General features: G+C 39.5%; 1 protein-coding gene across 4 annotated transcripts in view; it reads right to left on the reverse strand.

Moving 5' to 3' along the window:
* The window catches only part of LOC124149634 (serine-rich adhesin for platelets-like), a 230,381-nt gene that overhangs the window by 57,701 nt on the left and 149,568 nt on the right, over positions 1–23,112 (reverse strand). For all 4 annotated transcript variants that reach the window (XM_046521359.2, XM_046521360.2, XM_046521361.2 and 1 more), the window contains 2 exons: positions 15,023–18,920; positions 10,556–10,581 (listed from right to left, as the gene is read on the reverse strand). In XM_046521359.2, the coding sequence (XP_046377315.2) occupies positions 10,556–10,581; positions 15,023–18,920 (3,924 nt within the window). The remainder of the gene's footprint in view (positions 1–10,555; positions 10,582–15,022; positions 18,921–23,112) is intronic.

Below are 23,112 nucleotides of genomic sequence, written 5' to 3' on the forward strand. Positions count from 1 at the left end.
CATCATCTCAATAATGCAGTTCCTTATATTTCCTATATTTTTTCATACAAAATATCCCATCTTATCAAGTTTTACAAATGTAATAAAAAATTCATAACACACTTAAAAACTAGCTGTGTGTCCGACTATGGATTTCAGCCTATGTTGCTGCTGTGGCAGCTGGTCTTCATGGAGAAGGTGCTTGTGTACACTGTCCCCTGTAGGCCTGCCTGACTCACGGGGAGAGGCTGGTAGTTTTATGAAACACCACAGCACCCAGTGGTGATACACCATACATAGACTTGCAGAAGTCTCTAAGACAATAATTATTAGTTCAAATCATAATTATTAGATTATGTAAATAATACGAACAAGTTGTCCATATAAGAGACTACGTGCTTACTGTCCACATATCTAGACTTGCTTATTAGGAGGATAGAATTACTACACACACATGGACTTTTTCTTTCAGAACAGCCTTGAAGCAAAGCTATACCATACACTGTCTTCATTATATAACTACTCAGACCAGGACGGAAAAGGTTCAAATAAGATTTGAAATAGTATGTATAATTACATACTGAGTCCTGTTTCTTCAATAAAATTGCCTTGATTTAAATAATATTTGAAAATAGAGGGATAGTTAATATTGTACTGAAAGGTCGATAGATTACGTGGCTAAAAGAAATAAATAAACAAACAGATCACAGAATGTAACAAATAACTACAAGAAAATCATTTCATTTCTCTAACATTTGCCACATGAATATTCCAGTGTCAACAAAAAGACACATTCCTGACACCAATATGGATTAAATCTGAGAGTCGGGCCTATCATCCACCTCAACTGAATTGATAGTTTCAATTCAAATCTCCATATTAATTAAAATGTCAAAGAAAATGTTTACCCCAGCTCAAACAAGCCCGAGAAGCAAGTCGAGGACAATAGCAGTTCAATCACACACCTGACATTCCACGCCTGTAACATGAACACACAAACACAGTGCAATTGTAAAGTATGTCTGAGAACTTCTATCTAAACCAAGGTGACAGATATTCTTGCTTGTTTATGTTCTTCTACCTTTTATTGATCGCCAAGTTTCTACCTGTCAGCTGACGAGGCGGTCACTCGACGCCCAGGACCATGCTACAGGTAATACAACAAGTCTCCCTCATCGATCCTGGCATTGCTGGCATTCCTTCCGACACAGCTGTCTGGGCCGGATTGTGTTAATAACACAAGCGGATATGTTTCGCCTTCATCCATATCACATTTTTTAATGTTGCCTAGATACATACGTCTCTTATTGTTATGTTCAACATGACCAAGCCAATTATATTACATTTTGCAACCTTGTAAAATGTTTCACTCAGACTTTTGATGCCATGGTTACGTGATTATTTTAACCATCTGCACTGCAAGTGATAGAACCACCTGGTTGATAGGCTTCTGCTCACCTTTCAATTAATGATGGCAGTATTTTATGATTTGTTGGTCTCCAATATCCCAATCTACAAAACGTTTCCCCTTCATCAACTACTAGGCATTATCCTGAACATCACAGAATATCTAACTGATGCACGTGTTATCAATCCTTACGTTCACTGCCAATTCATCTCCCAGTGCAAATATATAAATGAGAGTTTTATTGAAATAACAAGTGTGGCACACGTCATGTTTTCTGATAACTCCTGGCAGTACACATGTTTACGACTTCTCGACATTCCGGACTCTCTTTCCAGACTCTTCTACATCACATGGAATCTTGTTATCCACATGATGGTTCCAAAATCTTTCTATCAAACCTCTCAAATGTTTCCTGCTCGACCTTATTCCTACATTGCTCTGTCAAGTCCTCTCAAATGTTTCCTGCTGGACTTTATTCCTTCATTTCTCTGTCAAGTCCTCTCAAATGTTTCCTGCGCAACCTTATTCATATATTGCTCTGTCAAGTCCTCTCAAATGTTTCCTATGCAACCTTATTCCTCCATTGCACTGTCAAGTCCTCTCAAATGTTTCCTGCGCAACCTTATTCATATATTGCTCTGTCAAGTCCTCTCAAATGTTTCCTATGCAACCTTATTCCTCCATTGCTCTGTCAAGTCCTCTCAAATGTTTCCTGCTCGACCTTATTCCTACATTGCTCTGTCAAGTCCTCTCAAATGTTTCCTGCTCAACCTTATTCCTATATTGCTCTGTCAAGTCCTCTCAAATGTTTCCTGCTCGACTTTATTCCTCCATTGCTCTGTCAAGTCCTCTCAAATGTTTCCTGCTCAACCTTATTCCTATATTGCTCTGTCAAGTCCTCTCAAATGTTTCCTGCTCAACCTTATTCCTACATTGCTCTGTCAAGTCCTCTCATTCCTCCATTGCTCTGTCAAGTCCGCTCAAATGTTTCGTGCTCGACTTTATTCCTACATTGCTCTGTTAAGCCCTCTCAAATGTTTCCTATGCAACCTTATTCCTCCATTGCTCTGTCAAGTCCTCTCAAATGTTTCCTGCTCGACCTTATTCCTACATTGCTCTGTCAAGCCCTTTCAAATGTTTCCTGTTCGACCTTATTCCTACATTGCTCTGTCAAGTCCTCTAAAATGTTAACTGGTTGATCTGTGAAGTAACTGAATGAATGCTGTTCAATAATATAGGAACAGGCTATTTGCCTATTGCCCATGCTAAGTACTCGCGTGGGGTGTAATTTCGTTTCTGCCATTTTGTTGCCAGTTCAACAATTATATGCACCCGATTCATACTTTTTATGTAACCACGTGCTGTCCGTGTGTTGACAAACTGCCATGCCTTGTCTGTATGATGATCGAATAATCGACTGCCATTAAATGGTCTTGAATGACTACCAGAGACTTCTTCTTCTTCTTTCAATTTGACTGTTTGTTCAACCATGCCCCTTCAAACTCTTGAAATATTTCTTGCATGATTCTTGGTCAACCATTTCTCTATCAAACCACTCAAATGCTTCCAGCTATGCCCCTGTTCCACCATTTCGTTTTCAAACCCCTCAAATGTTCAAATTTTCCTGCTTACCCAACTCATCTGTTTTCCCTTTCTATCAAACCACTTACAACTGTTTAAATGCTGGCTGTTGGAACCATATTCCACAATTCCCATATCAAACCCTCAAAATGTTTAAATTCTTCTTGTTAGACCCCTAACCAATCCCTCAATCCCCTACCCAGTCCCTCTCTTCCGCTGTCTTGATAGACTGCCTTGTCCCCTCTGGTCTAATGCCAACTTCCTCCCACAATGCATCACTGAGATAAATCCCATCCCTCTCCCTAATCCCAATCATGAGTCCTGCTGCCAGGACATCAAACCCACAGGTGCTCCCAGCCTCCAACCAATCACAGCAGTCATGTCAGCCATAAGCACAGATTACCACTTGTAATTTCAACATTTATTACCTTCTGATGGGGGTATTTAACCTGACCTATAACCTCTGACCTGAGACTGAGGTCAGACAGCAGGCAATGAGCTTGTAAAAAGCCACCAGTGATATGGGATGATATGGGCCATAATGCCCTTGTGTAAACATACCATGTGTTTCTTCAACCCTGCCACAGTGCATCTGACTACAGGCTCTGTAGAATGTCTTAGGCCAGAAATAAACACAAGATAAGATAAAACATAAATATCAACCTACCATGCTACACTGAAATTTGGGGGAGATTGAAAAATGTCCATTCAGCACCTGTATGGCATAAAGGATTAGTTACAGTCTTATCAAAATTCACTTTGGCATTCTATGATTAATCGCTTATAAATTGGATTTTTGTTATAAAGGACGAGGCATGATAAGAGTCCTATTTGGACCACTGAAATGTCAAATTTTAATATAAAAAAAAAGAAAATGGCTATGTTCAGATGATTAACAACTAGCTTTTTCTCTTTCTTTTCTCATCATCAAGTACATTAATATGGCAAAAAGAATTGAGAGAAAAACTAAGTGTCAATAATGTTTTTATTTTTTACCACATATTTGTACACATCACATCACACGTATTTTTATCCACACAAGCTTGGGTAAAGGCTTGCTCATGATTAACTTAGAAGAAACGCTTGCGGAAAAATCTGTAAAATCAACCCTTTTCTACACATTTTAGACTGCCACATACTTAGTGTTAAATCTAGTTCTCATTCACATAAGCACATCTAAAAACTTTAGGACAATTTCGGAACGATCTTGCCCAGTTGATCTATAAGCAGAACCTGTTGGCTCATAAGGGCTCCTGTCATACCTCCTTATCAACAGCAGAGTTTGAAATATCTAGAAATGTGCTAAAGCATATCATTTACATAAATATTTCCATGGTATTACCCTCCACCAAGAACAGTTAACTTCACAATTTCACGCTTTTTACAAACATATCCTTTTGTTTAAACTATAAGCATTTAATAAAGTATCCCTTGTTGAGCTAGTGTAATGTTGTGTGAACTAACACTGTCTCCACACATGATCAGCGGTGTCAGAGGGGTGAGATGTGTGCTGAGCCTGCGGAACCAGGCGAGAGCCCGGAGTCAGTGGTTCACCACATGCCCGCTGTCCCACCCCAATGTCAACATCAACTCCATCTGCAGTGCACGCACCCTCGCCGTGTTTGTGACACTGTTGTTACTGCAAGCCTCTGTGACTCCAGCTTGTTGACAGTAACAATAGCCTTGTACAGTGTTGAGGTGTGTAATTAACCAATTTTCTTCCGGTAATTACCCCGTTTTTAGAGGAAGCATTTTCACTAACACTTTGTGTTGTTTTTGCCGTTTTCAGTGGTATTAATTGTACTGTCATTTAATTCCTGTATTGTCTTCATACACTGATACTAATAGATTCAATCAAGGTGAGTGAGTGAGTGAATAGCTAGTGTTTTCGCCTTGCAGTATATCCTGCTTTTAAAAATGAACCTAACCCATATAATTGACTTGGTTCAATGGAAATGACTAAAGTAAAAACATCAACAAAAAGTCATGTCAGCAAAAGACCCCACCCAATAAGACTAACATCTGTTCTCTAAAACAAAAATATTTTACGAAAAAAACAGATTTTTTAATTATCTTTATAAAATATTGGTTTGGTTTCTTGTTTAACACTGACCTCAGCAATATTCCAGCTATATGATAGCGGTCTATAAATATCATGTCAGGACCAGACAATCCAGTGATTGACTTCGTGAGCATATAATAAAAGGAGCCCAGAGACTTTCTTCATTTCCAGAAACTGCAGTAATCTAGACTTGCCAACTATAATAGACTTGTGTCGGCTGTATTGGATATATTTGTGTCAGGGTCTGTAGGACAGACCAATATCTAAGGCGTGGAAAGTTTCAGTAAAAGAAGTAGTTAATGTCTTTACAGTCCTGCTTTGAAAAGAATCTCATCATCAGTCGAGTCTTGGTCTAAATATTTTCCATTAAGAAATTTCAAATTTTAAAAATCCAAACAGCAATTGGTACCGCTTTGCCACCAGGTTGCTATGTTACCAGTTTCATGGAAACAATTTTAGGTGTCCTCTGGTAACAAACCCATCAGTGAGTTGAGTGGCCAAGAACTTTCAACTTTTCAAGGAAAACTACATCATAGAGCAGCACTTGGCCACAAGGTTGGTATGTTTGTAAATTTCTATGAAGTTGTAATCTCGTAATGATTTTATACAGAAGAATGGACTGAGTTGGTGGTCACATCCAAATGCACCTGATCCCCATCTCATTGATGCCCCTAAACCAGCAAGAGGCACTGGTATTCCTCAGAGGGTACGCAAGAAGTAGAAACCAGGAGAATAAAGAGACAAAACCACTTCCATAATCATAATAAAGAGTCCATTGAACGATTTCATCAATATTGTAAGCTTGTGTTTATGAATCACTATCAAATACTGATGATACCATGTTTCGAAAAGGTGAGTGTATCCTGGCCAACCGATGACAGCTATCACAAACACATGGACAGGCAAATCAATTGTTCAGAATAAACCACTTTTTGAAAGCTTAATGTTATGTGGTGATCAAACAACTATTGAGCACCTACTACAGCTGTTTTCTACACAATTGCTACAGGATCTAGACATCTAGACTACCATCTAGTCTCTGAAATGAACATATCGTACAGAAAAAACAGTTGCTCAGTTATCTTAATAAAAATATAATAAAAAGGGAGCCCAGTGATTCTCTTCATTTTCAGATACTGCAGTAATCTAGACTTGCCAAACATTATAGACTTGCATGGGCTGTAGTTGATATATTTGTATCAGGGTCTGTAAGACAGACTACTAGACAGACGTGTATCATAATGTGTAGTCCCTCAGGGTGGTTCCTGATTCTTGAAAACAACAAAATGACCCATAATTATGTAATCTGGCTGCATGGTGTTCTCACCCAAACAAAAGTTTTCTTTCAAACATGTCCATCAACATCTGATGCAGGCATTTTGTTAAACTTTACCCTTTTATTAAACACATCTCTGATTTGTCATTCATTGAACAAATCATTAAACTAACAGAAAGCTGTGCCTTTCTTTCTTCACACATCTGTTTCTAATGCAGCCGTTAATATCAATCTCTGAAAAAAGTATTTATCAAAAGCTTAATCAATAGATCCTGCAAAGAAAGAATTGCCACAAGGAAATCATTGTTGCATAAACGGAGACAATTGCACAGCCTTTCGGTACAAACATGTTCACTGTTGTTGTGATAAAATCCAGTATTTCAACTGTCAAGACAACCCATCTGCAATTTGCTGTATCTCACTTGGCTGAACAGCAACAATAGCCCTTTCAGGATATTTTCCACACAACAAATAACTACACGTGACTTCATTATCACTTAGCTCAGCATGTTTAACAATAGCTAGTGTTACATCAAATCATGTTTCAGAGAAAACCACTGTCTGTACAAATCAAAATGTAACAAATAAAGTATAGCTTACAAAATATTCACTGAAAGCATCTGGCTTAGCCTACTTTGAATGGAATGTAGAAACAGGAACATGGTGGGTACCCAAACATAAAACATCTCGTAGGTAGGTTACATTTGCCCAAGGGCTACACCTAGCCTGGAGAGTTACATAGCAAACCTGATAACACTTGGATGTGTGTTGAGAAATACACAGCCAAACTCTAATTACACATTATTCACTTGTCATCACCCTATATTGCTGCTTTATAAACTTCTGGTTATTCATCCAACTGTTCCCGATAACTGTGACTTCAGATCTTGAGATTGGAGAAGAAATGTAGCAAGCTATCTTTGGAAGTTTAAGACCGTCAATAAATCTTCCACCTACATGATATAAGAATGTCCATGAGATTACAACAAGGGTCCTATGTCTCTGTGCCCCTATTTGCGTGATATGTGTCACACGTTCAGTACAGGAGGAATACACTTTGTACATGGGAATTTCAACTGTACTTATAACAGACAACTACAGATAGAAACGTCATAGATTACACAGCTGGATCATATTGAGGCAAGCTAATTGCCATTAGAGACTAATAAACTGTAACAAGTGAATGTCTTTTCAACATTTTTCTACTTCTTATATAACAATGATAACAAGACACCAAAGTGATTTTTGATGTAACTTTGATAATAAATGAAACTGCCACTATTACGTATATATACCTTCTTCAAAATGATCGGTACAAATTGAAGACCCAGGTTCTCATCCCAAGTTTATCAGATCTGTAAGTGATATTTAACTTTTCACCCAACTTTTACAACTTTTCGAAGTTCTTAACTTACACTGAGCACAAAACTTGGAACCATGAAGTCATGAATGGAACTTTGTAGAGAAATGAAACTGCCACTGGACAACCGATACAGACTCATGCAGTCCTGGATATGTGATCTCCTACCTGTAAGCCATCTGTTACTGCAGCATACCACCCTGCCTCTCTACAGCTGTTTCACTGGTACAAAGCATCAGAAAACCATCCAACAATCAACAACAACCAACACAAAATCTGAGATCTCAATCCAAACAGGATAATATGACTGTCACGAATACCACAAATTGACTTCTACCTATATAGGTAATCCAATATAGATCTACCTACCTCCACGAGCTGTGGACTCCATTATAAGTCATGGTCCCCTGATCTCGTAAATATATCCTGGCCGACCCTCCATATGCCATCTTGACCGTTTACATGTATGTATCCACCTCCGCTCAAACTGTATAATCCTTCTTGTTAATCCTTCTCTATCTCCTCAGTGGCCGCTGCCCATTACAGCACTATACACAAGCCAGGGTCTGTCAGTGTGGTTTCCGACACACACTCAGCCGCTATCGCTGGCCCACTGCAGCGAGCCAATCAGGACACTCGCCACCTTTGTGATTCACTGGTGTCAGGGCATTGTGGGATGGGGGAAAGTAAACACAGCCACATGTCATTGTGAGGGGATCAATCCAGGACAGCCGGGATCATTATGATATCATCCTAAGCAAGTTATGATTGACATAACTGTACACACATAGGATACTGTACAAGATGATACTCATTCATCCAAACAGATAACCTTACATACATGACTGACTTTCATTTACCTATATATGCTCAGAGTAAAATAAATGTATTATGTATATTATAAATATTTTGATTAATGTCCTGATTTGTTTGATAGGCATTACTTAGAAGTTGACGTGTGACAAAATAGACACAATTTATGGATAATAACAACTTCTTTAATACTGTAAAGGCGACGTTTCGGTATAGATCCTTATACCATGGTCAAGTAAGACTTGCTTAACAATGGTATAAGGATCTATACCGAAACGATTATGCAACAATTGATTTAACGAAAAAAAATTAGTTTAGTTTGGAGACAAGTGATGGAAAGATAATGTTTTGATAAATATTAACAATTATATTTATAGGTATAGATCTTTATACAGTCCTATGAACTATGCTGTTGATCTTAAATAATATTATATGAGCATATGAGCATGTGTGTCATACTGATTTTATGAAATGAGTGTAAAAATTCTTGTATTTCCCGAGCGAAAGGATAATACATTAATTCTTATATATTTGAGTTTAGTAAAATCAGTATGACACACCTGTGAGTGTAATAATTTATTTATTACCTGTTATGTCTTAATACTTTTGTGCTTTCCATCAGAAAAATGCACAGATCACAAATTCAGCCTTGTGTTTTTATGCAGAAACAAGGTCATCATAATAAATTCTTTGTGTACCTGGGAGATTAAGAACAGGATCAAGTTAATCCCATATAGTGTGCTACCTGTACCTGCTTGGTGAGTGTCATGCACACCAATTACCTGGACATACAGGTAGATACTCATCAATTACCTATTGTGTATACACTAATTGCTCCGTCAGCTCTGATGTAAGGCCCAGGTATGTTGTCATAGTAATTAACACCATTGTTCAACAAATTCAGGTGATTGTCATTTACATGTCTATATTTGCTTGTGACAAAACCTTGAAATATCAATTACAAGCCAAGCTGTCTTGTCTTTCAATCATCACACACCTCTCACAGCATCAAAGATTCAAGATATATATCAAACGAGAAAGTGTGTTCTTGTCATTTATGACCGCCACAAGACTGATTTTGCATTTATGTTTTGGTTGTGTTTTATCATGTGTGGAAATGAACACAAAAAGTAGAAAAAGCTCTGAAAATAACACATAAAACAAAATACTGTTCAAAATTGTCCTTACCTTCAATTTTAAACGCTCACAGAATAGTTAACTTTCAATATTGTACAAGTGTATTCACATTTACGCATACCCACACACAATTTCTATCAATATAATATATACTTCTCCACTTTTGATAGTTATACCCAAAACTGATTCATATAATGTCAAGTGTGTACTGAAATAGGGCAACACTTCCGCCCATATCCCCTCAAAAATATATATAACAAGGGCAAAAGTGAGCATGGCTGACTAATACCCCCGACCCGCCTGGTGTGTCAGTAGTTTCAAATCAAATAATGGATAGGGTTAGGGTTTGAAAAATTCATTAAAAAATGGAAAATTAATAAAAACAATATTTGTTCTTTTGACTGCACCCCTTCATATGACACAGATAATATGTACTAAGTTTGAGATAAATCCACTGAATAGTTTAAGAGAAATCGCACAGACAAAGTTTTTGGAGGGTCAGGGGTATAATTAAAAATTGAGCAGCAATGCATACAAATACAACTTTTGAAGGGGGATACAGGCGGAAGTCTTTCATTAAATAGAATGAAATATTTCATTGTCCCTTTTAAAATTTAAGAAGTATATTTGCAAATTGGTTGTCCTAGAATATTATTTGTAATTACTACTTGCCTTACCTTCAGTGAGATGTAATCATTTATAAATTTCTTTAATAAAATACAGTTACTAATGACAAGACAGTGTTGGTGATCAACTTGTTTATTATAACTGTAGACATGTTTTGATGTAGATTCTAGCACTGTTGTCAAGGGAGTAATAATCAACATCTTTATTACAGCATTGTTGCTAACTTATGAATGACCATCTATACGATCTTGTCATTAGTTACGTATCCAAATTCAAAATGTCACTCAAAGATCCTGAAATATTGTTGCTTACCTTTGTGTCAACCCTGGATCTCTCTTCTGAAACACAATGGCAGAATGTCAATATATAAAATAATTAACTGATAATATAATATCAGCAGACAACTTGATGGCACATAAATATTATATGAAATGATGGTGAAGGGATTGTTTTCAACTAGGGTACTACAAATATGTTCCTGTCTGTGTACCAAAATGTACCCTATCCCAATAGGATACACAAACGTACCCTAGCTTGGAACTGTTGAGCCCTAAGTCTGGACATTAGATTTGCACAAGTCTCTAAGACAATAATTATTAGTTTGAATCACAAGTTCTAGATTATGTAAATAGAACAAGTTGTACCTATAAGAGACTTGAGTCCTTAGTGTTGTCCACGTATGTAGACTTGCTTAGGAGTATTGAATTACTACACATCCATGGACTTTTCTTTCAATACAGCCTTTGAGAAAGGCTATCTGGACACGTCTCTTCCGCAAAACTGTATTATGAAATGGATCCATTTGTGTCAAGCGAACACTGTCGAGCTCGGTACTTTTGTTGATTGTAAATAGGGTACATTTCAGCATAAAAAAAGTACGTTGGGTACATATCTGTAGTACCCTTTATGATAACTACCCTTACCGACAGACACCACACATGGAGAACAATCCACCATTCCTACATGCTCCACAGCTCCACTAGAGCAGGATCTTGTTGCACTGAGGACTTGTTTGTTCTTGTGCTTATGATATCAAGCGAGTGGCCATATTGTTAACACTAATTAAGCTGTTCATACGTGTGTGTTGACATTTGAAGAGATTATCACCACACTGCTGTTGTGCAGTTGAATAACATACTGTATCAAATTTCAAGTGTTATATCAAATATGTAATGCATTTTCATTTCTTCTTGTAAGTGTAAAAATCTAAATATTTTTATGAAGTTTTTATCAATTTGAGGCCTTCACAGACTGGTGCACAGAGCTACTCCCCCCCCCCCCCCAACCCCAACCCCCTTAATTGAACCACCAATGCTCAATGGATGTTGTAGTTAAATTATGGGGATTGGATGGCATGTTTTAAGACCCATTAATTTACAATCTGCTGTGGTGTAACTTGAATATTGTTGGCTACAGTGTGAACAACCATTTTTGTCTGATTAAGTAAGTTGGAGGTTTCATGCAGCTTCGAACAGCATTTTTGGTTGGCTTGATGTGGGAGGAAGCCCAAAGTAATGCAGGTCAATACCAATTTGTGGACACCATAAGCACGGTTATGGTGCAGACAAACCATGAAAAATATGGGATTCAAACCAACCCTCATAGGTTTCTTGGATAAAAAAGGGATACAACTCTGCACAGTGATTCAGGGTGAGTGAGTATAGTTTTTTGCAGCTTTTAGCAATATTCCAGCAATATCACAGCGGAGGACACCAGAAATGGGCTTCACCTGTTGCACCCATGTGAGGTATCGAACCCAGGGCTTCAGCGTGATGAGCGAACGCTTTGACCATTAGGCTACCACATCACCCCTCACAGCAATCCAGAGCCACTCTCTACTTGACAACCCCAAGAAAAAATGGGTTTTATAAGGTAGCCTAGTGGTAAAAGCAGTTACTTATTTCCCGAAGATCCTGGTTTGATTCCTCCAATGGGCACAATACGAGAATCCTATACTTCGTGTCCTCCATTTTGATTTTCTATAATATTGATAAAAGCAGGTAAACCCAACTCACTTGCATTGATAAAATAAACATTCAATTTTCTGATATTATTTTACCTGAAATCATTTATATCGGTATAGACTTACACAAGGCAATAATTATAAGTTTAAATCATAAGTTCTAGATTATGTACATAAAAACAAGTTGTCCCTATAAGAGGCTGGAGTCCTGTCCACATATCTAGACTTGCCTATTAGGAGGATAGAATTACTACATATCCATAGACTTATCTTTCAGTACAGCCTTGGAGCAAGGCTATTACCAGTACAGTTATCCAACAATGGTGCCTACCACTATTAGATACTGTTATAGTCTGAATCTCGTTAGAGCTAAACAATGGAGATAGAAATTGCACATGACTGCGAGTGAACTCTACGCAACAATGCTCGGGGAGGGTGGTGATGTCAGCACGTCATGTACAGAACTCGGAATAAAGAATGTGAAAATAAAGGATGGGTGGCCAGCCAACAAAACGCGAACAGAGATCTAGGTCTGTTTTCTTTCTTTGTCATGCAATCATCTCTTCTGTTTGTGTTTAATTACTCAAAAGGTTAAGATCAGAAACTGGTCCTGTAGGTTGTTTGTCTATCTGGGTTTTCTTATTCAGCGTTCTGGATCTCGTGTACAAAAACTCCTCCTCAAATCGTATTCTATTAAGAAAACTAAATTCTTTGACTTGATTTCCTGCACTAACATTCAAACAGGAAGTTACATTTCAACAAAGTATAATTAACAAAGATCATATTTTTGAGCTGGGTCATAGCTAGAAGTCTTTGTTGGGAGTCTATGTTCAGGCTAATTGGCAGTAATAGCAAATATTTTAAGGTCATTCAAACTTTAATACCCTTATTATACACATGGACAAAATCACTGTTAACACTATTCACTAACTGCATGTAAACAGAAAACTGGCACCAGTTCCCAGATCAAAGCCATCATTTAACATAGTTGATAGTTATTTATCATACCAGTTTTTGTTTAAATTCTAAAAAGTCAAAATGCCATTGGTAGTATATTTTTAAATCAATATAGCATGAAAGAAAAATTACAAGTCATAAGTGTGAACTGGGAGATATTCCCTTTGGGTGATGAAGGGAAGTGGCTGTGAGTGACTGAAATGTAGGCTGGAGAAGTCCCAGGATCGAGAACAAAGGGAGATAACTTCCACAACAAGACTCAATCTGTTGGTAGAGTGCATGCTGTGTCTGCTTGACACTTCATAATGATGTCACCGGATAGAAATGCCCTCATTATACCACAGTGAACATTCCAAATGCTTACATACACTTCGAATTATACTGTCAGTAAAGAAGGTCATAGAGTGATATTTTCATGTAGAATGATAATAAACTATTTCTACAGACAACTAAATAGTAATATATGGTTTCTTAGTCATAGCTTTAAATAACCTGAATACACAACTTTTTATGGATAACAAACTCCTCTTTTCTTGAGGAGCAAGAAGTAGCCATAAAATGTTGTCACAAAGAAGATGTTATCACTAAAAAAGTGTCACATATTCATGTTCTTCCAACTTCTAAATGCCTATCAAAACTTGATATAAACCCTTTTCCCATGACGTGAGCAGATGATTGAAAAGGCATGATCCTGAAAATAACATAAATCTTGAAAAAATATCTACCATATTTGATGTAATAAGCGCACATGCCGCTCTCAAAATTAGAAATAAGGGGCTCTTATTAGAATATAATTTTAACAGATCGTAAATTTCGTGGTTTATGCTAACAGCCTGAAATGATACCAAAGAAAAGTCTGTGTGTATTATACACGACAGATATATTACCCAGAATTTAATTGCCCATAATTAAGGGTGCGTATTATACACGAATAAATAAGTCTTGGATACATTGATCAATCGGAAGGGATTGTAATTGGGATTGTTCACTAGCCAATATATTCGCAAATATCGCCGTGGACGCTTATTAGAGCGGGGCACTTATTACGTTGAATACGGTATATTTGCCACCAAGAAGACTTTACTATGGATAAAGATAGCATTGCCAATAGTTTCAGGATGAGCTAAAGTCATCAATGTTGAGTGGGAGGACTAAAAGTATGGGTTCACACATTGAACCCCCATGGGAATCGAACCAGGGACTTGCATTGTCAAGCAAATGCTTCAACACTAGTAACACTATGTGTCTTCTACAAGACGGAGCGCACACCCAGCTATAAGGGAATAATCTCCCTTGTATGCTGAGCCATCCCCCTTCTATCAATGAACTTGTTCACTTGGTTCAATCTATCACAGCTGTAACTTTGTTCAATCTATCACAGCTGTACTATTGCACTAAAAGTTACTACCGGTACTCTCAGTTGAACTGTCTACTTCCTTGTTACTGTACTACCCAACTCAAGGTGATCAAAGTTCAACACAACTACCTTCTCAACTGCAGGGAAAACTGCGGATCATGCAAATTCAAATATATACCCAGTAATGATATATATGATAGACCAATCCCACCTTTTTCTGATCAAACAAAGGAACCGCTAACAAGGGCGTTTTTTCCCAATCAATCTTATGTTTCCCTCTCAAACAGCAAATTTATTAATAAGATATTTGTTCAGGAACAGTGGGACAGTGCACTTGGCCCTACTCCAAACAGTGATCTTAGCACTACCAATATCCCATCTCAAATACTTTAACATAACATACATTGCAGCCATATTGCTGAGACAGAATTGTGAACTAGGGCCATGTCTTTCAAGTATGCTACAGACTAGTGAGACTAAGTAATTTGATGGATATCCTTACCTCTCTCACACCATCCTTAGGTGGAAACTCTTCACTTTCACGAATACTCCCAGGGTAGGAGTTGCGGGGTGTTGATGGAGAGAACACACTGATATCCTCGTACTGGTGATCGGAGCACATGGAGCTGCGGTTGGAGCGGTTCATGTCGGGGCTGTAGTTGAAGGACCCCCGTGACCGGAGTCTGCTCCACTCCGTCTCCTTGCGCTGCTGTCTCGCCATGTCGATGTAGTCACTGCTGCTGCGGGACGATGACCGCTTAATACTGTCGGCCCGATGGGCCTTGGAAGCATTCATATTCTCTGAAGCCTTGTTGATGAGATCAGTGACCGATTCAGTGGGTGACGTTCCTGGGATGTATTCGTACATGTTCGACCCACTTGAGTCAGCACCCTGTGTGTCTTCTGAGCCAAGGCTTCCTGAAGAACTTTTCTTCCCAGTTTTCATCTCCATGAAGGTCCGCACAGCTTCTTGTTGCCGCTTCTTAAGGTCCTCCCCCTTCCCCACAGTCTCATCAGGGACTGACTGAGATTGGTGAACAGAGTCGGCAGGATTGTCATCAATGGATGAGGCCCTCGGTCTGTCAGGCCTCTCAGCAGCTGGATAGGAGTTCCTGTCATCCTGGTAAGAATCATCATCTTTATATGATCCTCTATCATCCTTGAAAGAGTTTCTATCACTGTTTCTGTAGGAATTCCTATCCCCTTCCTTGTAGGAATTCCTATCACCATCCCTATACGCACCTCTGTCTTTTCCAGAAGCTAAGGAACTAGTTGAGTCTCTATAGGATCCTTTGTCACTGTCTTTGAAGGAGCCCTTATCATCATCATCAGCTACCACTTTGTCCACCTCACTGAAAGAACCCTGGTCATTCCTGTCTCTCAGTTGGTTGAGTTGGTCTGAGGACATTCTTTTGAGGCTTGACCTTTTGGTCTCCTCTTTCCACTTATCTCTGGTGGCACGCCAGTCCGAGGAGCGGGGATATTTGGAATCATACACAGTAGAGTCAGGAGGACCACCAGACATTCGTTGCCGAGAAGCAGAATTATCTGCCTCTTCCTGAATCTGGTCCAAGGGCTTTGGATCTGATCTGGAACCCCGATTATTAGGATGGTTCATTTGCACATAATCTGTTGCACTATGCATACCATTTTTACCATCAGGACGTCCTGCCCGTAATGTTCCCTCTGTTTCATCGTAAATCCCATATGCTTTCTTCATTGATGGTTGACGGCCTACACTTGCTGTGCTGGACTTAGCATCTGAACTGCTCACACGAGCGTGAACATCCCCTTCCCTAGGCATTGGGGACCGCTCATCCCCAGTGAACACAGAATCATAAGAGTCTAGCCGTGAGTCATGGTCCCTCTGCATGGGTGCTGGGGGGGAATCCTCATACTGGGTGCTGCCAGAAGTGCGAGTGTCTGTGGAACTCTTTGGTTGAGAAGGGGTAGAGGAATCAGAGCTACGACATGATGCTGATCTCCGACTGTTGATAGAGGATTGGGAATCTTGAGACTTTCGCTGAACACTAAACAAATTCTCTGCATAAGATGCACTCTTTTCTCTTTGATGTGTCAAAGTTGAAGCTGAGCTCTGACGTGGCAAAGAGCCACGAGACCTATTGGACATCATAGACGGGTCAAGGCTGTATCTGCCCCGAGGCATGTTACTCTTGCTGCTCACAGAATCTCCCACAGAAGACACATCACCACGAGAATCGGACAGACTAGACTTGGAGCCAAAGTCATCTCTCCCAAAAGGAGCTGAATTTTCTGAAGGGTGTATAACAACACTAGTGTATGACTCTGCCTCTCTCATCCCTGTGTGATGACTTGCATCCTGAGAAGAGGCAGACGACAATCTTTTTTCTTGTTGATGTGGAATTCTACCTCCATAGTACTCCTTAGCCAGACTACGAAGCATGGACTGAGTGCTGGGATCATATTCGGAGTAATGTGGCATCACTATACTTTTCTTACTCTCTGTATTACTTTGCTCTTCTGGTAAATAATCTGCTGCATATTTTGCCTTAATATTTTCAAATCCTTCAAATTTAGAACTGCTGCCTTCATACCCATAACCCATTCCTTTACCACTGTCCCCACCCGAGGCTGATTTGTCCTTGGACAGATCTACATCATGTTTCTGTGAGGACCGTCGAGCCTGGGAGGATTTCTCCTCGAACCCTTTCTGACCATCTGGCAAGGACATGGAAGTTCGCGCACCCTCTTCAGTCACCTGCACCTCAGCATTGCACTGTTTGGGATCAGCACTTCGGATAGAAGTTTTGATTGCATAGGAGGACACATCCGTCTGTGTGCTTGTGTTGTAATATGGAGTCTGTTTCACAATGTAAGCCTTTGACTGCTGAATCTGAGCAGATGGCTGATCACTAGGAACACCAAATTTGGGCGGATTTTTCTTATCTTGGGGGCTCTGAAGCGGACTTGTACTTGAGTCTACTAATGTTTTTTCCTTAGCACTTTTATTATCACTGATTGGTCTCACACTTAAGGGTGCACGAGTGTCCTCAACAGGACTGTGCATGGAGCTCGAATCCTGATGGTCTAACCTATGAGCCTTGGCCTCTTTCTCATACTGACTAGAAAACACAGGCGCTGGGTAGGCTGAGACAGATGCTTGTGAGGAAGCCAGTTTATCACTAAGTTCACTCTGGTCCACACCCGGAATATCCCGTTCTGGAGGGGATGGAACACTGTATTCTTTATCACCTAAGTTGTGTCCATCTGAATCAAACCTTGGAGGAGGATACCCAGGCTCAGAGTTGAACAAGTCCTCAAATTTGTTCTTACCAATGTTTTCATAATTCTTTTGCACTACCCTTCCGTATTTGTCATACACAAACTCTGTTTTAAATCCGGGGTCACTCTGATTCCGGGCTGATTTGCCATCCTCACCCTTCCTATCAGATTGTGGACTTTTTTCAAACACAGGTCTCAAGTTAGAGTGGTGGATATACCTGGGTTTGGCTCCAGGGTGAACCTCCTTCTTAGTGTTTGTATGGTCCGTCCAGGACTGAGCCCGTGCTGTGATCGGCTGGCCTGTCTCGCCAACTTCATTAGGCTTTGTCACAGGCCAGGATGGGTACTTTTCATGAGCTTGGTTATAGCGCCCATATTGCAGACTGGAAGGATCCCTCACAGGTGGGACAGGTGGGTGGCCAGGTGAGTGCCCAGGGGAGTGCATAAGTTCATGTTTTGGTCTGGAGGGAATTATTGGAGCATCCATATCGGCTTCATCATCTTCTATCTCAGATATTTTTTCACTGCCCAAAGGTTCAATACCAAAAGCAGAAATATTCTCATAATCTGCCCTGTACCGTCCTAAATGATGTGGGGCTGACCTGCGGCTGTACTTATCACTTTTCCTTGTATCTGAATATGTTTCATCATTGGTGTACATGTTTGGTCTTGGCTTCTGGTATTTGGGACCACTCTCCTTGTTGTACATACTCCAGGCACTGTTTGGTGATGGTGGGTGATGGACACTTCCTGATCCCCTCACGTCAAGCCGTTTTGGCCGTATGGGGTTACCATAACGATTATCCTGACCAATATCCTCACTGATATTTGGACTGGACTTGGCAGGAGAAATGGACGGCTTCTGAGTACTACCAGAATAAGGAATGTTCTGCGGTAAGTCTTGGTTCAGACTTGGAGTAGACTTTGCTGATACCAGCTGTCTGCTGCGTGATACTCCATGAGACACAGCATCTCTTTGCTCTGCCTCTGAGAAACGTCTTCGTCCCTGGTTTGGGGGATCTTGTTGACCTTGGTTCCCTTGGTAACCTTGATTTTGACCTTTGTCTGGAGGTCGTTGCCAGGGAGGATCATGGGAAGTCCTTTTCTCCTCTCTTCTGTTTGTGGACTTTGCCACACTGAAAGGAAACAAATTATATGTATAAATAAACTTGAATCAATTTTGTAGATTAGACATTTCTTAAAATCTAAAATGTTAGTAATGCGACTGTCAGGTAAATAAATACATATACTTTAATTATCTGAGCATATATGCATTTCAAGAATACATTAATAAATACCTCATTTCGATCACGCAACCAGAATGCCGTTCAGAGCTAAATATGCTACTATTTTCCTAACTACAAGCCATGTAACTGTAGCTTAGCTGCACCAGCAAAAACAGGGAACAAAGACTGAACCAGCATATCTCCTACACAAACATTCAGCCAATGAGACATCATTAATTACCTGTCTCCTGCAGGACACCAACCTACTCGGAGGTCACAAACTTGTAGTGATACAGCTTTGTCATGTCACTGACTACATAACCTGGTAGCTACCTTCAAATAAGTCACAAAATACCTTCAAAATACCTCAGGCAAAATCGGATGCTCATAGACCACACGTATGGATCAGTTTCTCAACTTTATGGAACAGCTTCATCATAATCAGTGATTTAGAAAAACTTCATTTGGTGATATATTGGAATAAGATACTTTGGTTCCAGATTATTCCAGCTGAGCCAGCACACATAAGGGGTTAGAGATTGTCTTGGTTTCTATAAATACAAGTGAGAGATAGCCCTTGTCCCTTGCCAGCATCATTCAAATTGTTTAACATAAACTTCTCTGGTTTCAAGGCCATACATGTGTCCCCTGTGCAGCAATGTTACACATGAGAATGATCTCCTGCAGTGTTATATCTTAAATTAAAATGACAATTATGTTTCTTCTACTCAGCAGTACATACTACTCGAAAAAGTTAAGGACCACTGATTCTTTCATAGTTAATCTGTCATGCCTCGACCTTTATTGACCAGTATATATGGGAAGTGAGTGTATGTCTCGCACCACAGGAAACATATTCCAGCTATATCATTGCAGGATGTTAATATAGGGTCTGGACCAGGCAAACCAGTGGGTGAAAGCATGAGCAAAAACACGAGGCATTGGTAAATTGGCACACAATCAGCCAGTTCACACATTGTGACCTACACTCCTAAGTTGTTAGGTTTTGCGGAAAGAATGGGGTACAAGTGACACGACAGTAAAAAATATACCCTAAACTGGCACACAATTAGACAGTTCGCACATTGCGACCACCCACATCAGTAGTCAGGTTTTGTGGCAAGTACTAGTGACAGGGCTAATGAGTGGTTTTACGTCATTTTTAGCAATATTCCAGCAATATTACGGCAGGGGAAACCAGAAATGGGCTTCACACATTGCACCGATGTCAGGAATCGAACCCGGGTCTTCGGCGTGACAAGCGAACACTTTAACCACTAGGCTACCCGACCGCCCCACATTGCACCCATGTCAGGAATCAAACACGGGTCTTCGGTGTGACAAGCGAATGCTTTAAGCACTAAACTACCCGACCGCCCTGACAGGGCTAATGACTAGTGACAGTAAATAGAATATATCCATCCATTAAAAATAAGTCTGCAAATTTTGCCATTTTGTTTCTTTGACATCACCAGAAGCATTAGGGTTGCATCAGCCTGTATTTGGCGGATAAAATCTCATCAACAATAGCGGCAATTAGTCTGGCTGTATATAACTGAATAACCTCTACTTCTGATCACATCAGGAGAAAATCAGAGACAGTGATTGCAAGCCTTCATTGATATATACTACCGACAAAAGAAACGCGAATACCACACATGTTGGTAAATATATGAAGAACTACTCATATTCTGCTGATATAAGATCAGTTCGAAAAACAAACGAACATACTGGTACGTTGTGTGAATCGCCGCTCATGAACGCATCACGTGACGTCATAGATCCATGACTTGAGATGCACCATTTGACTCATGCAGGATAAGCGTGTAAAGTTGGAAGCACATCGCAGCATATCGTGATAAGAGTAAAGATACTGTGGTAACACTTGACTGATTGTTAGTTTTTTCATTGGAAACATCTCTTCTTAACGCACATACTTCTCTATATGTTTTGCGTTTCTTTTGACAGTGAGTATATATCCAACTTTCAAAACAGGAATGAGTGAATTTTGACCACCCGACAAGGTATGATACCTCCTATGGATGTATGACGGTAGATGGACATTCTTATTCTAGACTTGCACAAGTCTCTAAGGCAATAATTATTAGTTTAAATCATAATTTCTAGATTATATAAATGATAAGAACATGTTGTCCCTATGAATCCTGTCAACATCTTTAGACTTGCTTATTTGGAGGATAGAATTACTACACATCCATGGAGTTTTCTTTCAGTACAGCCTTAGAGCAAGGCTAGTCTTTATAATTCCTATGAGAGGTAACACCATGTATCTTAGCTCAAATTCTCCGCATATCCCAAGCAATGAGATATGATTGAGATCAATGAGCTCATATCTCCTCCTTACACCTGCATAAAACACATATCGTATTACACAGATATACGTTATATCAACCAAGTGGACATGGCTAGTCACTGATGCTATCTAGTGACCACATAGTTTAGATAAGTCATTACTATTATGGATCTAGTTGCTTCTATTGTCAGGCTAACGGTCCACCCTTATCACTTGTGGCACAATATCAGTCCAACAATACCTACAGTTTAGGATGTCAAATCGCACACATAGATGCATACCGTGATGAATACCACGCCACGAAAGATGAATACGCTGCCACGAGGTGGGGACAGATTGGTTGTGATAAAAAGCGTGAGAACATATTTCAGACAGTTAACTTGATAATGATCAATTGTCATGAAAAAGTTGGTTGGTTAGTTGGTTTGTTGTTTAACACCGCACTCACCAATATTCCAGCTATATGACGGCGGTCTGTAAATAATCAAGTCTGGACCAGACAATCCAGTGATTGATATCATGAGCATCGATCCACACAATTTGGATCTATGACCGTGCATCAACCAAGTCAGCGAGCCTGACCACCCGATCCCGTTAGTCGCCTTTTACGACAAGCATGGTTGCCTTTTACGGCAAGCATGGGTTGCTGAAGACCTATTCTACCCCGGATCTTCGCGGGTCTTCATGAAAAAGTGTTTGGGTGTCTTGGCCTAAGAAACATCGTCATGTCTGTTGTTGCACATTTATCCGACTTGACACATACTGATTTAGTCTTCAGTGTTTTCTTTGTACATGAAAATATCAAGCAATACATTTGAAGATCTAAGTAAAGGATAAATGTACTGTGTTACAATTTTTCCTATGTTGCCTGTATGTCAGAGTATATGTGACAGCACTTAATGAATTTGGAATCAAACTCCACACTGTTCATCATGTTTCCTGGCCAAAATATATTCTTGTCTGTCCTTAAAATATCTTTGGATCACAACTTTTGTTGGTTTGGTTGGTTAACGCCACACTCATAAATATTCCAATTTGCAATAGTCTGTAGATAATTGAAACTGGACCAGACAATTCAGTGACTGACATGAGCATCGATCTACTTAACAGGATTCAGTGACATTACAACATCCACCAATTCAGCTAGCCTGGCCACCCGATTCCATATGGGACTTTCTCTTTCAACAAGCATGGGTTTCCCAAGAACAATTCTAACCCGGATCTTCGCAGGATTACAACTATCTAGTAACCCACATTTGATAATACTGGTATATCTGAAATCAGTTGGAAAGGAGAACTTTCTCATAAATGGGTCTTTCTGAGGGCAATATTGTTATTCTAAACCCCAATAGGCCATTTCAACCTATTCCCCAAATTCAAGGTAGACTATTTCTCAACAGTCAAGGTAACCGAGGTTTAAAAAATACAACACAGTTCCAATACAAAGTTCTTGAAATATTAATTGTGTTTGTCAGATAAAAACATCTCAAAATGTCATTTGTACTTCTGTCCAACATGGGTTCAATCCCGGCAACAATGGTCCAAACAGTAGAATTATACAGTAAGGTAACAGGATCCCTAGCAACACTGAGAACAATTCCATTATGATAGTATTTCATCATCAAGCACCTGTTGCTATCAGAAACTGACACTCTGTATCACCAAGGTATATAAAACAACATCACATCAAACACAACCATTTCATATCAAAATCTAAATAAAAGGAAAATGAACAGATAATAAATTGAAACATTCAAAGTCAATAACTTCCTCAGATAAGGGATCGCA

The sequence above is a fragment of the Haliotis rufescens genome, unplaced genomic scaffold (genome assembly GCF_023055435.1).
Source record: "Haliotis rufescens isolate VD_foot unplaced genomic scaffold, xgHalRufe1.0.p SCAF_7, whole genome shotgun sequence".
NCBI classification, from domain to species: Eukaryota; Metazoa; Mollusca; class Gastropoda; order Lepetellida; family Haliotidae; genus Haliotis; species Haliotis rufescens.